Here is an 18414-nt window from a genome sequence, read left to right on the forward strand (position 1 = left end):
GTCACCTTGTCTGAAGGACAAGTGGATGAACAGGTTAATGTCAAGCCCTGCATGTTTATGTCAAAAGTCTCATGGAGTGTAGGCCTTCATTGAACACCACACATTGGCTGCTACTGTAGGCTGAATGATAGAACAGCTATTTCCATGTTAAAATGTTGTGATGCATTTTCTCCATAGTTTTTTTCATAATAGGCCACTGGTAGGCGTACATTAAATAGCCACAGTATCAAATAGCCACAGTAGCCTAAAACAGTAAATTAAAGCGGGTACAATAAACGCGCACCGGAAGTTGCACAAAAATTTCACAAGATTCAAGTTTGCACTCAACAGATCTGAAATTTGCTCAGTGCCAAAAAATAGAGGGAACATTGGTGGAGAAGAGTCACCACTACCATCAGTGTCTCTGTTACATGTGGCCTGGCCTGAAGGGCATGTGGTACAGAGGAAGGGGAAAAGACTAGGACTGCGAGGCTGATCCAGTAATGCAGAGGGCATTTAAATAAAAATGTGCATCTCAGTCGATGGGATGTGGGTAGTAGTTTGAGTCCACTCCTATGTTTTTGGCTCTGTTAGGTTAGCTGCAGTGTTGCCTCCATTTAGTAGGAACATTGTGTACAAGAGCAAGCCTCTGGACATTGATGTAATATTAATCCATGCCGTGAGCAGACAGGAGGAAAGAAACGGGAAGTTAAAGGGACCAAACATAAAGAGGAGACTAGGGGGAAACCGATTTGGGCCTTCAAATAACTAAAACAAAAGTTTTTCTTAACTGGGATTTTTTTTCCTGAGAACATTTACCTGTCTTTCTTGAGATCCTTGCTACAGGCCCAGAATTACAGGTGTGGATCTCTAGTCCTTGCACTTCAAGGCAGGGAGGGAGGAAGGAAGGTTGCAGTTTAGAAGTCTCCATACAGAGTGACCGCTCCATGTACAGTATCATACATCTGCAACCCAACACTGTTATTGCTCATAGAGATGATTTTTGTGGTTTGCTATCCGTCGCACCCAGACTGCTAGGTTGACAAGATGGCTGAGTTTACACAAATAACATTGTGGAGGGGGCAGCAGGCAGCAGCTACCCCCTGTGAGTGGGTGTCTGTGTGGTGTAATTACAGATGGGGCGCAGTGGAGAGCCAGCCAGCACAGCAAAACAGATTCCATTACAGCATCCCCACATCATGCTCTTACAGACAGAGGACAATGCCACTTCAAAGTTCACAAAACAGAGACTTCAGTCTTCAACGAGTGTCTTCAAGGGGCGGCAGGGAGCCTTGTGGTTAGAGCATTGGGCCTGTAACCCAAAGGTTGCTAGATCGAATCCTCGAGCTGACGAGGTAAAAATCTGTCGTTCAGGGGCAGGCCGTCATTGTAAATAAGAATTTGTTCTTAACTGACTTGCCTAGTTAAATATTTTTTTAAGAGGGCATAATCTCTACATGACACTCGAAAGAAGACGTGAGTACTCTGTGGTCTATGGAACATTTCTGGGATATTTTATTTCATCTCATGAAACATGGGACTAACACTTTACATGTTGCGTTCATATTTTTGTTTTATGTATTTTGTGTGAATTTGAAAGATCTCTAATCAATAATAGTGCCATGATAGACTTTCAATTAGTCTTTTCACAAATTACCTTTCCGCGAACACCTGTTAATACCATCACATGGCTGACTGTGATGGATGAAACCACTCGGTGCATTAGGAACAATATGCTGTTCTCTCTTCAACAGAAACGAGCATATTGTCCAAAAATGACATTTTAACGAGCACTTCAAAGTGTTAAGTGCTGAATCCCAGCCCCTTTGGTGCAAGCCTTTGCTTCAGTGACCTCCGACTTTCCAGCACAGGTCTCGCACTTCATTGGCTGACAGATCAGACTGCCACGCCACACACTGCCACTGAGACAGCTCATTACACAAATAATGACTGTCGCACCGTCTCAGCTGCAGCGCATTGTCTTGTTATATCAGCCCTACATGAACACATTTGTGACCAGTCAGTGCTAGAACATTGGGTACTAACTGGTGTGCGTGGATGTTAGATATGATACAGTATGTCCTCGACAGAACAAGGTCAAGTTGTGCTCCCTACATTGTGATGGCACTGAAATATCTTTGTTAATTTGCAGAATCCGTTTGTAATGCCATGGAATTATGGTCTGGGATTTGGAACCTGTCCAATATGGTAATTTATGGACAATTATTCTTGTTTATTTAGGGGACCCTTTTTGGCAAAAGAACAACCCAGGAGCCAAAGGTTATTATATCCTCTTTTTGTATAGCCTTTTTAAGGGCAGTTCATGGGTCTCCCACCAATTCGGTGCCTTTATGATTTCACATAATTAAACAATTCTGTCATAATGTTTTCCCATCTCATGAGGTAATTTTTGTTTTACTATAGTAAGTGTCTATTAAAGGCCCAGTGCAGTCAAAAATGTAATTTCCTGTGTTATATTTATTTCCACAATATGAGGTTGAAATAATACTGTGATATTGTGAAAATGATGATAATGCCCTATTAGTGTAAGAGCTGTTTGAAAAGTCAGTCTGATATTTCAACCTGTTTTAATGGGATGGAGTTTTGGTCTTCCATGTGACAATTATACTGAAGAAGAATATAAACTCAACACGTTTCATGAGCTGAAATAAAAGATCCCAGAAATGTTCCATACGCACAAAAATATTTCTCTCAATTTTTGTGCACATCCCTGTTAGTGAGCATTTCTCCTTTGCCAAGATAATCCATCCACCTGACAGGTGTTGCATATCAAGAAGCTGATTAAACAGCATGATCGTTAATTACATAGGTGCACCTTGTGCTAGGGTCAATGAAAGGCTACTCTAAAAAGTGCAGTTTTGTGACACAACACAATGCCACAGATGTTTCAAGTTTTGAGGGAGCGTGCAATTGTAACGCTGACTGCAGAAATGTCCACCAGAGCAGTTGCCAGAAAAGTGAATGTTTTAGAGAATTTGGCATTACGTCCAACCGGACTAAAAACCACAGACCACGTGTAACCACGCCAGCCCAGGACCTCCACATCCGGCTTCTTCACCTGCGGGGATCGTCTGAGACCAGCCACGCAGACAGCTGATGAAACTGAGGAGTATTTCTGTCTGTAATAAAGCCCTTTTGTGGGTAAAAACTCACTCTGTGTAAACTATTGGTCACTAACGGTTGACTGGTATGCCTCACCCGTCTGAGCGGTCGGCTATGAATGCCCTCACCCGTTACATACTTATAACTGATTGGTTTGGTTCTGTCGTCTATAGTGCTGTGCGGTTAGAACATGATGTTGAGGCCCATACTGAACACTTGGTCACCACTACATGCACACACACACGCAGACACAGCTGTTTCCATTTGAAGATGTTTATATGATTTTGGTCATCTGAATGACTTGGAATCTTCAAATGGAAACAGCTGTGTGTGTGTTATCAGGGGATCAATCAATCAAATGTATTTATGAAGCCCTTTTTACATCAGCCAATGTTACAAAGTGCTATACAGAAATCCAGGCTAAAACCCCAAACAGTAAGCAATGCAGATGTAGAAGCACGGATCCCCATTGGGAGGAGAGGACGACTCCACAACCAGAACAGGCCCCATGGCAGCGACTGGCTGTGGCTCCACGACTGGAGCAAGAGTCTCCTTAACTGTGGCTGGTCAAGGAGCTGGCTGAGGAGGGTGCAGACCTCGATGTCATGGACTGTGCACTCTGGAGTTGTCTTCATCTGCTTGGGAGCTAGGCCGGTTCCGACGATTCCGTGCCTCTGGTTGGGGGGGCCAAGAGGGACATCGGTCGGGACAGCAGCTGGAGGCACTCCCGACGATCTGGCAAATACGACTAATGGTCCCATGGAGGTGGCCGGGAGGGCCTAGAGTAGTGTCTCTCAGGGGAGTAGCCGGGCCGACTCTGGGAGGACCGGCAGTGATAGCGCTCCCGTGGCGGTGATGATGGCTCTAGCCGGGGAGGTCAAGAGCGGTGGTGGTCAGAAGAGTAGCGCCTGTGCTCCGCGGTGGTGACTCAGGCCGGGAGAGCCTAGAGTATGCCCTCCTGCCCTCTTGCTGCTCGTGATGCAGGTACTCATATTCTCTCATCAGCTACCAAATGGTGAGGGTGTGGTCACTCCCTGACCACTGAGGAGGCCTGTAGCAGGGCTGGTAGTCTCTTAGATGAGAGAGGTGTGTAGGGCCTCGCAACTCATCTTCCTTAAGAACATGGGTCTTCTCCCTTCGGATGTCGATAACACTCTGACCTGAATGGGCGGGTACAGTGTCCAGATGTGCATTTCCAAGCTCTCTGATTCGTTGAGAATGGCAGAGCTATGATGGGTGAGGGATAACTTACAGTTTAAGTCGGAAGTTTACGTACACTAAGGTTGGAGTCATTAAAACTTGTTTTTCAACCACTCCACAACTTTCTTGTTAACAAACTATAGTTTTGGCAAGTCGGTTAGGACATCTACTTTGTGCATGACAAAAGTAATTTTTCCAACAATTGTTTACAGACAGATTATTTCACTTATAATTCACTGTATCACAATTCCAGTGGGTCAGAAGTTTACATACACTAAGTTGACTGTGCCTTTAAACAGCTTGGAAAATTCCAGAAAATGATGTCATGGCTTTAGAATCTTCTGATAGGCTAATTGACATCATTTGAGTCAATTGGATGTGTACCTGTGTATGTATTTCAAGGCCTACCTTCAAACTCAGTGCCTCTTTGCTTGACATCATGGGAAAATCAAAAGAAATCAGCCAAGACCTCAGAAAAAAATTGTAGACCTCCACAAGTCTGGTTCATCCTTGGGAGCAATTCCCAAACGCATGAAGGTACCACATTCATCTGTATAAACAATAGTACGCAAGTATAAACACCACGGAACCACGCAGCCGTCATACCGCTCAGGAAGGAGACGCGTTCTGTCTCCTAGAGATGAACGTACTTTGGTGCGAAAAGGGCAAATCAATCCCAGAACAAGAGCAAAGGACCTTGTGAAGATGCTGGAGGAAACAGGTACAAAAGTATCTATATCCACAGTAAAAACGAGTTCTATATCGACATAACCTGAAAGGCCGCTCAGCAAGAAAAAAGCCACCGCTCCAAAACCACCATAAAAAAGCCAGACTACGGTTTGCAACTGCACACTTCCCAAAATAGATGGCAGCATGAGGAAGGAAAATGATGTGGATATATTGAAGCTGGAAGTTAAAGCTTGGTCGCAAATGGGTCTTCCAAATAGACAATGACTCCAAGCATACTTCCAAAGTTGGAAAAATGGCTTAAGGACAACAAATTCAAGGTATTGGTGTGACCATCAGAAAAACCCTGACCTCAAATCTATAGAAAATGTGTGTGCAGAACTGGAAAAGTGTGTGCGAGCAAGGAAGCCTACAAACGTGACTCAGTTACACCAGCTCTGTCAGGAGGAATGGGCCAAAATTCACCCAACTTATTGTGGGAAGATTGTGGAAGGCTACCTGAAATGTTTGACCCAAGTGAAACTTTTTAAAGGCAATGCTACCAAAAGCTGAAATAAATCACTCTCTACTATTATTCTGACATTTCACATTCCTAAAATAAAGTGGTGATCCTAACTGACCTAAAACAGGGAATTTTTACTAGGATTAAATGTCAGGAATTGTGAAAAACTGAGTTTAAATGTATTTGGCTAAGGTGTATGTAAATTTCTGACTTCAACTGTAGTTAGCCTGAGCAGCCAAACTAACGGGACTGAAGGGAAAATGAATGGACTGTGAGGGGAGGTTAGGTAACGAGGAGAGGAGCAGGACAGCTTTTTTACACTCTGATTGGCCTGGCTCTGCAATGGGTGGGTCTGGCTCCCAAGTGGGTGGGCCGATGCCCACCCATGGCTGCGACCCTGTCCAGTCATATGAAATCCATAGATTAGAGACGAATGAATTTATTTCAATTGACTGATTTCCTTACATGAACTGTAACTCAGTCAAATCTTGAAATTGTTGCATGTTTTGTTTATATTTTTGTTCAGTTTAGTTAAAAGACCAATAAGCAAGAGAGTTCCAAACCTCTCTGCCAATAACAGCAAATTCTAAAAATGTTCCTCCCGACTCAGACAACTCCAGACAGTTCTAGCAAAATTCTTGCTTGAGAAATTGTCCTTCGCTAAGTATAATTTTTATAATTTTAATTTAACATTTTAAAAGGTACTTAATTGTTACATAGAAATGATTTGATATTGAGATAACAGCTGATGGACCTACCCACATGTACATTGTAATATTGTTGTTTGGTGGTATTATACATTTTGTATTGTAGATATGTAGTGATGTTTTATGTGTGATGTAAGTGCCTTAATGTGTTTAGACTCCAGGAAGAGTAGCTTCTGTCTTGACAGTGGCTAATGGGGATCACTAATAAATACAAATAAAGTGGCAGGGTTGACCAAAACAGGGTTGACGATTTCATCTTAAATCAGCCATAAATCCTCTTGTGACAGGGGGAATGGAATGGAAGCTGGTTGTATGCAACAGGGAGGGGGCAATTGGATGCAAGCCTCACAAAACAAATGCAACTGTTAAAACATTTCTAGCCTGCCTATCTATGGGTTGACAGGGTTGATGTATAATGCTAGACCCTCTGTTTTCCACCACAACACCAGAAAAGAGTAGGACCAGCTCTCCTGCTTTACATTATGATTTGACTATTTGACTGATTTGACAGTTTCTTTTGAAAAACATATTTAAAAAGTAATAGTTTCACCATATTCAGTCTACGTAACAGGGTTGACCTTAAATTTAGGGACATATGTAAATGACTCACTAATCACGTTAAATAATTAGTATTCTTCAGAAATGACTGTCAAAACAACAAAATACCTAAAACTTGGAGAAATGTAGGGGTTAAGTGGGTTAAAATCTTCCTAGAAGTTGCAGAGGGGCACAGAGGGACTTGGTTAAAATCTTCCTAGAAGTTGTAGAGGGGCACAGAGGGACTTGGTTAAAATCTTCCTAGAAGTTGTAGAGGGGCACAGAGGGACTTGGCAAATTGATGAATTTTGCCACTTTAGCAAGTCTTTATTCATATAAAAAATATGATTAATTGAATTCTGCATATAATCATTTAAAAGGGTAGGAGAAATCATAAAGGCAGCTACATTTGTCTACATAAAATCTTAGAAAGCCTCTAATCCTCACACATGCATTTATCCCCTTACAAAACTGGATTTGTGTTTTTGGATGCTGACATTCTTTGGATCAAATGCAGTACTTAAGTAAAACTACTTTCAAGTACTACTTAATTAAGTCGTTTTTGGGGTATTTGTACTTTACTATTTACATTTTTGCCAACTTTTACTACATTCCTGAAGAAAATAATGTACTTTTTACTCCATACATTTTCCCTGACACCCAAAAGTACTCGTTACATTTTGACAGGAAAATGGTCCAATTCACACACTTATCAAGAGAACATCCCTGGTCATCCCTACTGCTTCTGATCTGGCAGACTCATTAAACACAAATGCTTTATTTGTAAATTATGTGTGCGTGTCTAGTGTGCTTTTGATACTTACGTATATTTAAACCAAATACTTTTAGACTTTTACTCAAGTAGTATTGTACTGGGTGACACTTTTACTTGTCATTTTCTATTAACGTATTACTTTTACTCAAGTATGACAATTGAGTACTTTTTACACCACTGATAAAATGGGATGATGTTGGATTTAAGGCGTTTTAATTGTGAGAAATACGATTTACTTATTTTTATCTGGGAAGCTGACTGGGACCTACAGTAGTGGGCCAAAGTGCCATTTATTCACCGCCACCCTGTTGTAAATGCAATTCCATTTGAAAACACAGGAGGGAGACATATACCATAGTAATGTTACTTTTTATGTTCAGGTTGCAAGTGGAGCTAAAAAGGGTTGTTAGTTGATTGAAATGTGTATTAATTAAAGGACGGGGTTAATAAATCACTTTGATCGATGTTTTCATTGTCATTGAATACATTGTTTATAAAGTCTTCCATCACAAATGTTTAGGTAGGCTATGTAATCTCATGGAATGTAAGTGAACACTAGAATTCACTTTGTGCAGGTGAAAATGACACTGGATGCATTTTCTCCATGGTTTACTATTCGTTCGTGGCCCACTCTGCGAAGGTACTGCACATCTTCAGATAGCGCTATTAATTGCAGCTACCTGTTGAAATGCAGAGAAAATCTGCTGTTGGGCCGTATTCTGCCTGTAGGCCAGCTCACGTGAAATAGCCTGCAAGGCTATCAAGTCTCATATGGGGATTCGCAAATTAGCCACAAATAATATAGCTAATTTACCTTTCGATTCATGGCATTTTCGCGCAATTTGGGTCATCGTTTATCTCTGTTGTCATCATGCAACAAGGCCCACGGCCACACAAAACACATCCACAGCTGTGCGGAAATGACACAGCATGCGCGCGCCCAATCACGTCACGCGAGACGGCACAGAGAAGAAAAAAAAAGAGGAGAAACACGAACAACAGTTATCCGTGTGTGAAATTCCCACGACATTCTCGGCAAATATGTTAACCCAACCTTCAATTACTGCAAAGGACTCCATGAAATCGTAAAGGTGAGCTCGAGCATCTGCGTTTTTGAGACAATTCCACGAAGACGAGTGGGAAAAACTCGTCCGAGGATATACACTGCCTCGTCACTAAAGAAGAATCCCTAAAAACAATGATTAGCTAGCTTTAATGCGAAGTAGAAATATACATTTGCTGTGTTTTCAAATAAATCTCATTGCATTTTTAATTGCCACGAAAGACTCAAGTTGACAGCGTGAAAAGTATGACACAGCTGTGTGTGTGTAGTCCAAAGAGTATCTATTATATTGGCAAGATAGCCGAGTGACCGCTCTAACAATGGAAAAACATGTCCTTAATGATTGAAGGCAAGGGAGATCAGGTGGGTCCATTCTAGCCAGTGTGAGGGCAGATATGCGTGTGAACGCCAGGCACAACTAAATGCGTTTTCTCAAAGTTGTCGAATGCCACGTGCATCCACTTATATCATTGTATTTGTAACAGCCTAAACATTATATTCGTTTAAATAAGCATCACGTTTTAAACACTCAAAGACCGACGTACAAAAAGGGGCTTATCTCACGTGGACAGATCTTGGGCGGAGTACATCCTCTCGTTTCGCCTCTTCCTCTCTCTGTGTACTCATGTTTTGGTTCATGGGCTTCTAGTGGAAGAATGAGGAAGTGGATGGGACAGAAACAGAAGTAAAAGGGGGCGAGTGAGAAGTCATAAAGCCTCTAGTTACAGACGTTGAGTCCTCTCTTGCATCACTACGAGAACACAACTCACCCACTGTTAGAAGTTAAACAGCAGAGCACAAGTGTATTATATTTATTTGTCAACTGAATGTAGCTTGAATGTAACCCAACATTTTCGATTAGTAAACATGCTCCCAAGCAGCTGATCAGGGTTCAGTATGACATCATATAGGCCTAATTGCCTATGAACATGTTCAAGCAGGTGAAGTAGACAAAGTGAACTTGCAAGTGAACAAGGGCCTATTTGATTACGAAAATAATAACATCATAGGCTTTACTTTCTATGGAACAACACTCACAGTTATGTTGTTGAATATAGAATGGGACTTTTAATAATTTTGAAATATCTTATGAAAGATTAAGTCTAACAATATAGCACAATTTGGACAATGGAATTAATGTAATGGGTCTATTTAGTCAAGATTACTTAACAGTGCAGTGACATTTTAATTCTTAAACGAATAAACAGATGTTACAGGTTTGATTTATTTTTATCATATTTTTTCACTATAGGATATGAATTCCTCTGACCATGGGGAAAAGTCGGATGGAGAAAAGCTTGAGAGAGGTAAGTCTATAAAAAATGTAATTACACTGTGATAATGCAACTATCCACTTTGAAACGGTTTGGATTGATCAACACCTAAAGTGGGAAAATCAAATTAACTTGTAAATAACATAACATTGATTTTAAATGTTTTTCTGCAGAGAGAGAACCCATTCAAGACATCAAGTTAGAGACGGATGACTGTGCTATTAGTGAGACAACTGAGGGACCACAAAGATGGTCTCTTGGAACTAGTGAGGCCAACAGCAAACGTACTGTTATGGACATGGGCTGTGACGCTCACAATTCTGAATTGGACCAGTCTACCAGCAGCAAGAGAGTCAGGGTCTCTAGTGAGGTAAATTAATGAAATGGCATAATCTATACCTCATGCCTAACTGAACTTGCTAAATAGGCCTGTCTATGTGATGACATTTGTCCATCTATTTATTTAGCATGCTTATTCTAGTTCTTATATGACTTAGAAAATACACCTGAGATAAGAAATGGATAATAATTTTGTTGTCTCTGTGTAGGCCGGGCAACGCTTACTGAGGAGATTGTCTGAAGAGTCCACGAGGCCTCAACCCCTTTGCCTGACATCTGCTGACCAGGAGAAGACTATAGCCTCTTACAGGAAGCCTCTCTACAGCATCTCTCACAGAATCACAGAGAAGAAGCTCACATCAAGCCTTGACCAGCATGCTCAGCATGAGGGAGGAGTGCGGCTAAACTACAGCAGCCTCTTATCTCCTCAACTGGTCAATACAGGGGAGCACAGCCGAAGTGAACCCCTCTCTGCCCTGGGGGCAGCAGGGTCCATGGCTTCAACAGACTCTAATCTATACTCCCTCATTGAGAAGATGTTTTTCATCCTCAATACGCTCAACTCAAGCATGACCCAACTGCACAGCAAGGTGGATCTACTTTCCCTAGAGGTCACTCGCATCAAGAAACAGATCAAACCCTCAGAGATGGCGACTGAGTTCCATCCTCCGCCAGAATACCTGTTGACAAGTGAGGAACTGAGTCAGCTGATGGAACAGACATCAAATGCTGGCGAGTTGGGTTGTCGATTGCTGGTACACCTCTTCCCAGAACTTCTTAAAGCCAAGGAGTGCACTCGTGGTTGCATCGCCAACAAGAGAACGTTGGATTCCTTACATCTGCAGCTAATACGCAACTATGTGGAGGTGTGTTATCCTCTGGTTAAGAACAACAACATTTGGCAGGATGAATGCCTATTACAGATGAATGACTTCTTTAACCGCTTCTGGGCCCAGAAGGATATGGAGAGTGGGCAACAGTCATGTGGGAAACAGATTATTACAAGCTTTGGTTTCAAAGCTGAGCAGAACCAGCCCTGCCATTTTATAAATGAGGAGGGGCAAGAAGTGTACCTTGACTTAGATTCCAATGGTGACCACACCAACAACAACAAAGTAGTGCCAGACCTTGTGTTTGACACTCAGGAGGTCCGAGAGGATCTTGATGAGCTTTCTTCCCCTGAAGACTTTATGTTTCTTGTAAACCGACTTTTCCCTGAGGTTTTTGAGGAGGGGAGATTTCCAGAAGGTAGTGTGGGAAAGATGATCCTGGACTCTGACAGGATAGAAATTATCCGTAAATACATGGAAGCAAATTTTCCTGATGTCCCAGAGGATAGTTGGCTGCAGGTGTGTGTGCAGCGCATAGAAGACGCGATAGAGGGTTCTCACAGTAACGGCAATGGAAGCGATCCTGAGAACATGAACGATGAAAGCTATGACTCCACAAGCCTCCCTGACGATGTCTCTATCATCAAGATCAGTGACTTGTGTGACTACGAGAGACCAGGTCGTAGGTCAAAAAAGTCCTTGCTTGTGCCAGTCGATTTTGAACAACTTGAGATGCCCCCACCAGATTTCAGTGTGCCTCAAGAGTATCTGCTCTCTAGGGAGCAGCTGAGGAACAACTATGACTGTAGCTTGTCAATTGGGAACTTCGCCTCTCGCCTGTTGGTACTTATGTTCCCTGAGCTCTTCACCTACGACAACGCACGGAAGCATTACAACTGTAGTGGCTCACTCGGGAAGAAACAGCTTGATCCTGTGCGGGTTGACCTTATTCGCCACTACGTACAGCTCCTATATCCACGGGCCAAGAATGACAGAGTGTGGACCCTAGAATTTGTGGGTAAACTGGACGAGCGGTGCAGGCGACGAGACACGGAACAACGGCGGTCGTACCAGCAGCAACGCAAAGTCTATGCTCCTGAGTTGGAGCAAGAGCCTGTGGACTTTGTGGCTGCTTGCCAAGTGAACCAGCTCAACACAGAGCGCTTGAAGGACTTTGAGATTCCTCCACTACCGCCTGAAAAAAGTAGCAAAGACTTCTGCAAGATCCCCCTGGAGAAATTGACGGTGTCAATCCCGGACTTCCAGGTGCCTTCGGTCTACTGGCTCTCCGACGCTGAAGTACGAGAGATTGTCCAGCAGAGCCTTTCTGTTGGAAACTTTTCTGCCCGTCTACTGGTGCGCCTCTTCCCTGAGCTCTTCACTCAGGAGAACCTGCGACTTCAGTATAACCACTCAGGCGCCTGCAATAAGAAGCAGCTGGATCCTGTGCGTCTCAGGCTCATCCGCCACTATGTAGAGGCCGTGTACCCAGTTGAGAAGATGGAGGAGGTTTGGCATTATGAATGCGTGCCAAGCATAGATGAGCGATGCCGGCGGCCCAACCGTAAAAAGTGTGACATACTGAAGAAGGCCAAGAGATCAAATACTGTGTCCTAGTCAAAGCTGAAAGCAACACTTAATTTTTTTATTCTAAATATTTACACAAGTACATAAGCTGAATAGCATAGTGAAGCCTTTGCACACAGTCCTGTGTAGGATAAGGCCAACTCTTAAAGGCTTTTCATTAGTACTTAATGGATGTATTTGTAATATTGAACTACAGCATTAGTCGTTTTTCATAGACGATATCATGTTGATAGACTGTTTCCATGTACAAAAACAATACTGTAATAGCTCATCTAACTTACCCTGTAGATAAGCTGTTGTAGCCTTAAAAACAATAAACATGTATATAGTACAAAGACAGTAGATCAGTCAAATATGGATAGAAATTGTGATATTATTTTGTTCCATCGCACATGTTGTAGCAGTATGGCTCCACTGGTCTTTTATAAAATGTTATGTTATACCTTCTTATAGAAGTTTGTACTATAAATCTGTATTAAACTATAGCAACAGGTCATGTTAACCCATTTGTAATAAAATCTGTTGAATTTAGCATTTCACTTTATTAGCATTTAGCTAATTAAATACTTATCCCACACATTTTCTTTGCATCTGATTCAAGCCATGACTATCCATTGCTTAATTATGTAGAATGACTTGGAGACTGTTCAAAATAGTGTCAAGGCTATTTGAAACCAGATAAGCCATTGATGACACGTACAGTTGAAGTTGGAAGTTTACATACACTTAGGTTCGAGCCATTAAAACTCATCATGGGAAAATCAAAAGAAATCAGCCAAGACCTCAGGAAAAAAAATCTAAAAAGTCTGGTTCATCCATGGGAACAATTTCCAAAATGCATGAAGGTACCACATTCATCTGTACAAACAATAGTACACAAGTATAAACACAGTGGGACCACGCAGCATTCATACCGTTCAGGAAGGAGACACATTCTGTCTCCTAGAGATGAACGTACTTCGGTGTGAAAACTACAAATCAATCCCAGAACAACAGCAAAGGACCTTGTGAAGATGCTGGAGGAAACAGGTACAAAAGTATCTATATCCACAGTAAAACGAGTCCTATATCGACATAACCTGAAAGGCTGCTCAGCAAGGAAGAAGCCACTGCTCCAAAACCACCATAAAAAAAGTCAGACTACGGTTTGCAACTTTGCATGGGGACAAAGATCGTACTTTCTGGAGAAATGTCCTCTGGTCTGATGAAACAAAAATACAACTGTTTGGCCATAATGACCATCGTTATGTTTGGCGGAAAAAGGGAGGCTTGCAAGCCGAAGAACACCATCCCAAACGTGAAGCACGGAGAAAATTATGTGGATATATTGAAGCAACATCTCAAGACAGCAGTCAGGAAGTTAAGCCATTTTGCCACAACTTAGGAAGTATCCTTGTGGTCATTGTCCATTTGGAAGACCCATTTGTAACCAAGCTTTAAGAACAACAAAGTCAAGGTATTGGAGTGGCCATCACAAAGCCCTGATCTCAATCCTATAGAAAATTTGTGGGCAGAACTGAAAAAGCATGTGTGATTAAGGCCAACAAACCTGACTCAGTTACACCAGCTCTGGTCAGGAGGAATGGGCCAAAATTCACCCAACTTATTGTGGGAAGCTTGTGGAAGGCTAGGTTTGACCCAAGTTAAACCATTTTAAAGGCAATGCTACTAAATACTAATTGAGTGTATGTAAACTTCTGATCCACTGGGAATGTGATAAAATAAATAAAAGCTGAATTAAATGTCAGGAATTGTGACAAACTGAGTTTAAATGTATTTGGCTATGGTGTATGTAAACTTCCAACTTCAACTGTACCAAGAGGACTACTGTAAAAACTGAACCATTCACTTTGATGTAACATCATGCAAAATGTAGATAATAAAATTCCCTTGTCAATGGCGAGAAGTATAGTCAGTATTGTCCGCTGAAAACTCATTGTTTGAAGGCATCCTGGAAATTTCAAGTTTTTCCAGCGCCTCAGAACAACGTTGTACTGGTCTCCACCCTTGGATTTGCCCAGTTCCTTATTCATTAATGATGACTCTCAAAAGTGTGACAGTGTCCATTTCTTTCTCTGATAATACCAGGTCCAAGTTGTCTACAACTTTAACCTGAAGAGAGAACCAAAGATCAGTACAGTGAAGGAAACTTAAGACTTGAGCAGGGTGGGGTGTTGATTGGACTGCTCTACCACTTCAGTGCACGGGGGATGGATTTGGGTCCTTACAGTCTTGTAAGATGTTGAAGGTTGGCAGAAATATGTCTATTATATAAGTCATTACTAGGCACAAAAGTAACTCCCCAATTTACTTTTGTTGATGAGTTTCTGTCCATTTAGCCGTAGCTTGTTGCCATAGAATTCATCCTCCACTTTGCAGAAATAAAGACAAAAAAAATCAGTTAGCCACTGCAGGTAGGCCTAGAGCCTTTTAAATAGTAGGGCAATTCCATTCCATATCAATCAATTCATTTGACCTCATCTCTTCATTCACCCGTGAGCGAAATTGTATAAATGTGATTTCAAGACCTGAATGACCAAGCTTTAAGGAGAGGTGCTCAAATTCGACCCATATGGATCCCCTCAAATTGTTGCAGATATTGATGCCAAATACTAATGATACCATTACCCATTTTTTTTCTCATTGAGTGCATCCCATTGAAAATCTAAAGGCATAACTCTGTAACCACTCACTTGCGTGCTATATCAAGGCCAACTTTCATGATAACATAATGAAAGGACTGCACATATTTCTCCATGTCTTTGTAGTCTTTGGGTACACTGGGGAGTCATCCTCAGGTTCATCCTCATAGTCACTGTGCTCAGGATCCTTTTCATCATCTTCCTCCTCATCCTGTACAGCCTTGGCGCCTCCTTTTTTGCCGCTTTTGAACCTCACTTTATGAAGACCTGACCAGTTCTTAGCTGAACTCCAGCGTGTAGGGAGCTTGTGTGTCCCAATGGTCATGGAGGAACACAGCTGGCAAGTGTGTAGTGTCCAGTAAGGTCCGTGTCCAGGGTTCAGCAGCTTGTGGGTACTCCACCTTAGCAACTGTCTCAGGGCAAGTGCCTGTACAAACAATCCCTGCATGCTGTAGCTCCTTGAAAAAGTAGACATTTACAACACAATAAAGTTACAAAGGGCAGTCGATTGTGATTTTCTGGTAGAACAAGCCTTTGGGAAATCAAGAACTATATACATGTAATGTCATAGATGGGAAACATTGTTAATTAACAGTTATGTTGGTGGTCCACTCTATGGTAATGCTAATGGATGCTCACATTACAGTGGGGGTGTGGCCATGAGAGCACGTTAACTGGCTAATGAATGGCCCCACCCAGCAGTCTGTCGACCAATCGTGTTGTCATGCTGCGTCACGCTGTTGCTGAACTAATCGTCACCAAAGATTATGGATGCACTGACAAGATACATCTCTCCGCCCTAGAAATAGGAGTCATTGTCCACAAAGCGTCATGACTGGCTGTCTAGCTCCCCCCTATCCTTTTTTTTTTTAGATTGGTGGATACATCTCATTATTGTAATCCTTTTTGAATATTCTATGAGGGTTGTTGAAGGCAACCACCTGTATTCAATGGAGAGGGAGAGGCTATCCTACTATCATGAATATCCATAGGCATTATCGAGACAACTCCAGTATTGCTTTTTTCTAAAAGTTGCCGACATTTCACATATCCTACTTATATCAGAACACTCCAGACAACTTAAGCATTACGAAACATATATTCGATTATATAAACCTCACGTAGCAAATAAGCCCTAAATGTTTTGTTGTTGACCAAATTCGATACACATTGACCTCCATACAAAAACTTGTTGGGCAAAACAACGAAAAAACGCCACCTGCTGGAGGGAGACAGATTTCCCGCAGAGTTGGGCCTCGCTCTTCATCAGCCATCACGCAATCCCTTCTCAAAGTCAGGGTATGGGTCGAGAAACCTGCCTATTTTCCTCGAAAGTACGTAATGTGTCTATTTCTAAGCTATACGATATTACAGTGAACAAGTTAATTATCCCACATATCTGAAGATATTCTTGTTCACGAAATCATGCTAATGTCGGTTTTTGAGCTAGCAATCAATTTTCTCCCATTCACTCCTTAAAAGAGAGTTTTCCTTGTCCAGAATAGCCCAGCCCAGAATGCACCGTGCCCATTGACCACGCATGGGCAACATTGACTATGGGCGTTTTCAGTGGAGTTTGCCAATATCCTCAAAAGTATCTCTGATTTGACCCTTGTGAAGCTTGCAACAGTCAAATCACTTCCGCGTCAAGTTTGATGATCCTTCAAATTAAAAGTCTGACCTGTAAACGGTGAAAATTAATGTGAAGGCAAAAATATGGAAAATGTGCACCATTATCATCATATCCTACCAATAATCAAGCGCATAAGAGACATCGTAGAGGAAAATACAATCTGCACAAGCAAGAGTATCAGTATGTTGCTTTTTATTGGAAAGAGAGTGTAGCCTAGTACAGGTGTATTTACACCTCATGAAAACTACACAAATAAATCAGAGGCGTATGGGCGACATTCTTGTTTTTTCCATAACATTTAAATGAATATTTTCCAATATTTCAATCAAAAATTTTAATCAGTATTTGTTCATGCTCTTTTTAAAATATATATATATATATATATTTTAACCTAAATGTTGGTTTGTGATCAGTACCCCACTGGGCACACACTGGTTGAATCAACGTTGTTTCCAAGTCATCTCAATGAAATGACGTGTAACCAACGTGGAATAGACATTGAAATGATTTCTGTACCCAGTGGGAGGTTTATTTTTTCAATCATTCAAAGGATACAATGTGCCTCACAAACTGGTGACAGTGTATTTATTATTTGTGATTATTTTGTTGCAATATCTTATTTGCATTGCACAAGACTATGGAATTACTTTTCCCATCACTGTCATATTTTATGTATTTTCCAGACATGTTAATATATATATTTGTCAATTTAAACACATACTTGCTACAAAGTTTGAGAAGAAATATACATTAACATTCATATACAATTCAACATTTACAGCTACAATTCATCATGTCTAGTGTGACCTTAAGTGATTATTAACAGATATTTGTGAGTTGTTGGAAAGAATTGGAGCCATGTTCTTATATGAAAATATGTCTCATGTGCTTCATATTATTAAACCAATGGGAAAACCAAAACCCCTCTGAAAAGTGTAGTTGTATAACTTGCAGAGGAGCTGCTTATTGCCCGGTGACAGCGCTCGCAGTTCTGTCTTGTTAAAAAGGTGTTGGGGCACCACTTGCAGATTAAGTAAGCAATGTTACATTTCAATAGCCTATGTGACTATCATATAGTGTTCAAATAGAACTGATACAAACAAAAGGAAGTCATAGAAACTGTGCCATTGATGTTTGTTTTCATTTGGCAGTTATCTCAACATGTTGGTTCCAATTATGAGAGAATGGTGAAGTCATAGTTATTGCTGTTGATTTTTTTTCCAGATTACTTTAATTTGAAAAACTTCTCTCAACTGATGTGTTGAATAAATGTGTATTGTTATTTCATAATTAAGAGGAAGACTTTATGAAAGTATTTATGAAATGAATGCAAATACAATTATACTCAATACACTTATTAACGTATATAGAACATAGACTCCAGCATCCATCCCCACCGGCCTTGGCTTATGCCTAAAGTTTCCCAAAAAAATTACTTGACTGCATTGAATGTGTACATTTCTTTTTTGGTAACATCTCCATATTTTAGAGTTGTCACTGCCTAAATGTAACCCCTAGTGATCACTAGTTAAAAGG

At 41.3% G+C, this 18414-nt stretch overlaps 2 protein-coding genes and 1 pseudogene across 3 annotated transcripts in view; 1 reads left to right on the top strand and 2 right to left on the bottom strand.

Moving 5' to 3' along the window:
* The window catches only part of LOC139383774 (sine oculis-binding protein homolog A-like), a 61864-nt gene extending 52657 nt beyond the window's left edge, over positions 1-9207 (bottom strand). For both annotated transcript variants that reach the window (XM_071128345.1, XM_071128344.1), the window contains exon 1: positions 9119-9207. The gene's annotated coding sequence lies outside the window, so the exon portion shown is untranslated. The remainder of the gene's footprint in view (positions 1-9118) is intronic.
* On the top strand, positions 8433-13182 carry LOC139383776 (BEN domain-containing protein 3-like). Its single transcript, XM_071128349.1, has 4 exons — positions 8433-8601; positions 9826-9880; positions 10021-10217; positions 10396-13182. Exons 2-4 carry the CDS (start codon positions 9829-9831, stop codon positions 12631-12633), a joined length of 2487 nt encoding a protein of 828 aa, XP_070984450.1. The 5' UTR covers positions 8433-8601; positions 9826-9828; the 3' UTR covers positions 12634-13182.
* Positions 13183-14536: 1354 nt separating this feature from the next.
* On the bottom strand, positions 14537-15760 carry LOC139383777 (mitochondrial transcription rescue factor 1-like; annotated as a pseudogene).
* Between the last annotated feature and the right edge of the window lie 2654 nt (positions 15761-18414).

This window comes from Oncorhynchus clarkii, chromosome 25, assembly GCF_045791955.1.
Source record: "Oncorhynchus clarkii lewisi isolate Uvic-CL-2024 chromosome 25, UVic_Ocla_1.0, whole genome shotgun sequence".
Classification (NCBI taxonomy): domain Eukaryota; kingdom Metazoa; phylum Chordata; class Actinopteri; order Salmoniformes; family Salmonidae; genus Oncorhynchus; species Oncorhynchus clarkii.

What these genes read in the sequence shown, in the direction of transcription:
- LOC139383776 (XM_071128349.1), top strand. Translation starts at nt 9,829, where the DNA reads ATGAATTCCTCTGACCATGGGGAAAAGTCGGATGGAGAAAAGCTTGAG. An exon ending in TGGAGAAAAGCTTGAGAGAG is followed by an intron (nt 9,881 to 10,020) that starts GTAAGTCTATAA and finishes GTTTTTCTGCAG; the next exon opens with AGAGAGAACCCATTCAAGAC. An exon ending in GAGTCAGGGTCTCTAGTGAG is followed by an intron (nt 10,218 to 10,395) that starts GTAAATTAATGA and finishes GTCTCTGTGTAG; the next exon opens with GCCGGGCAACGCTTACTGAG.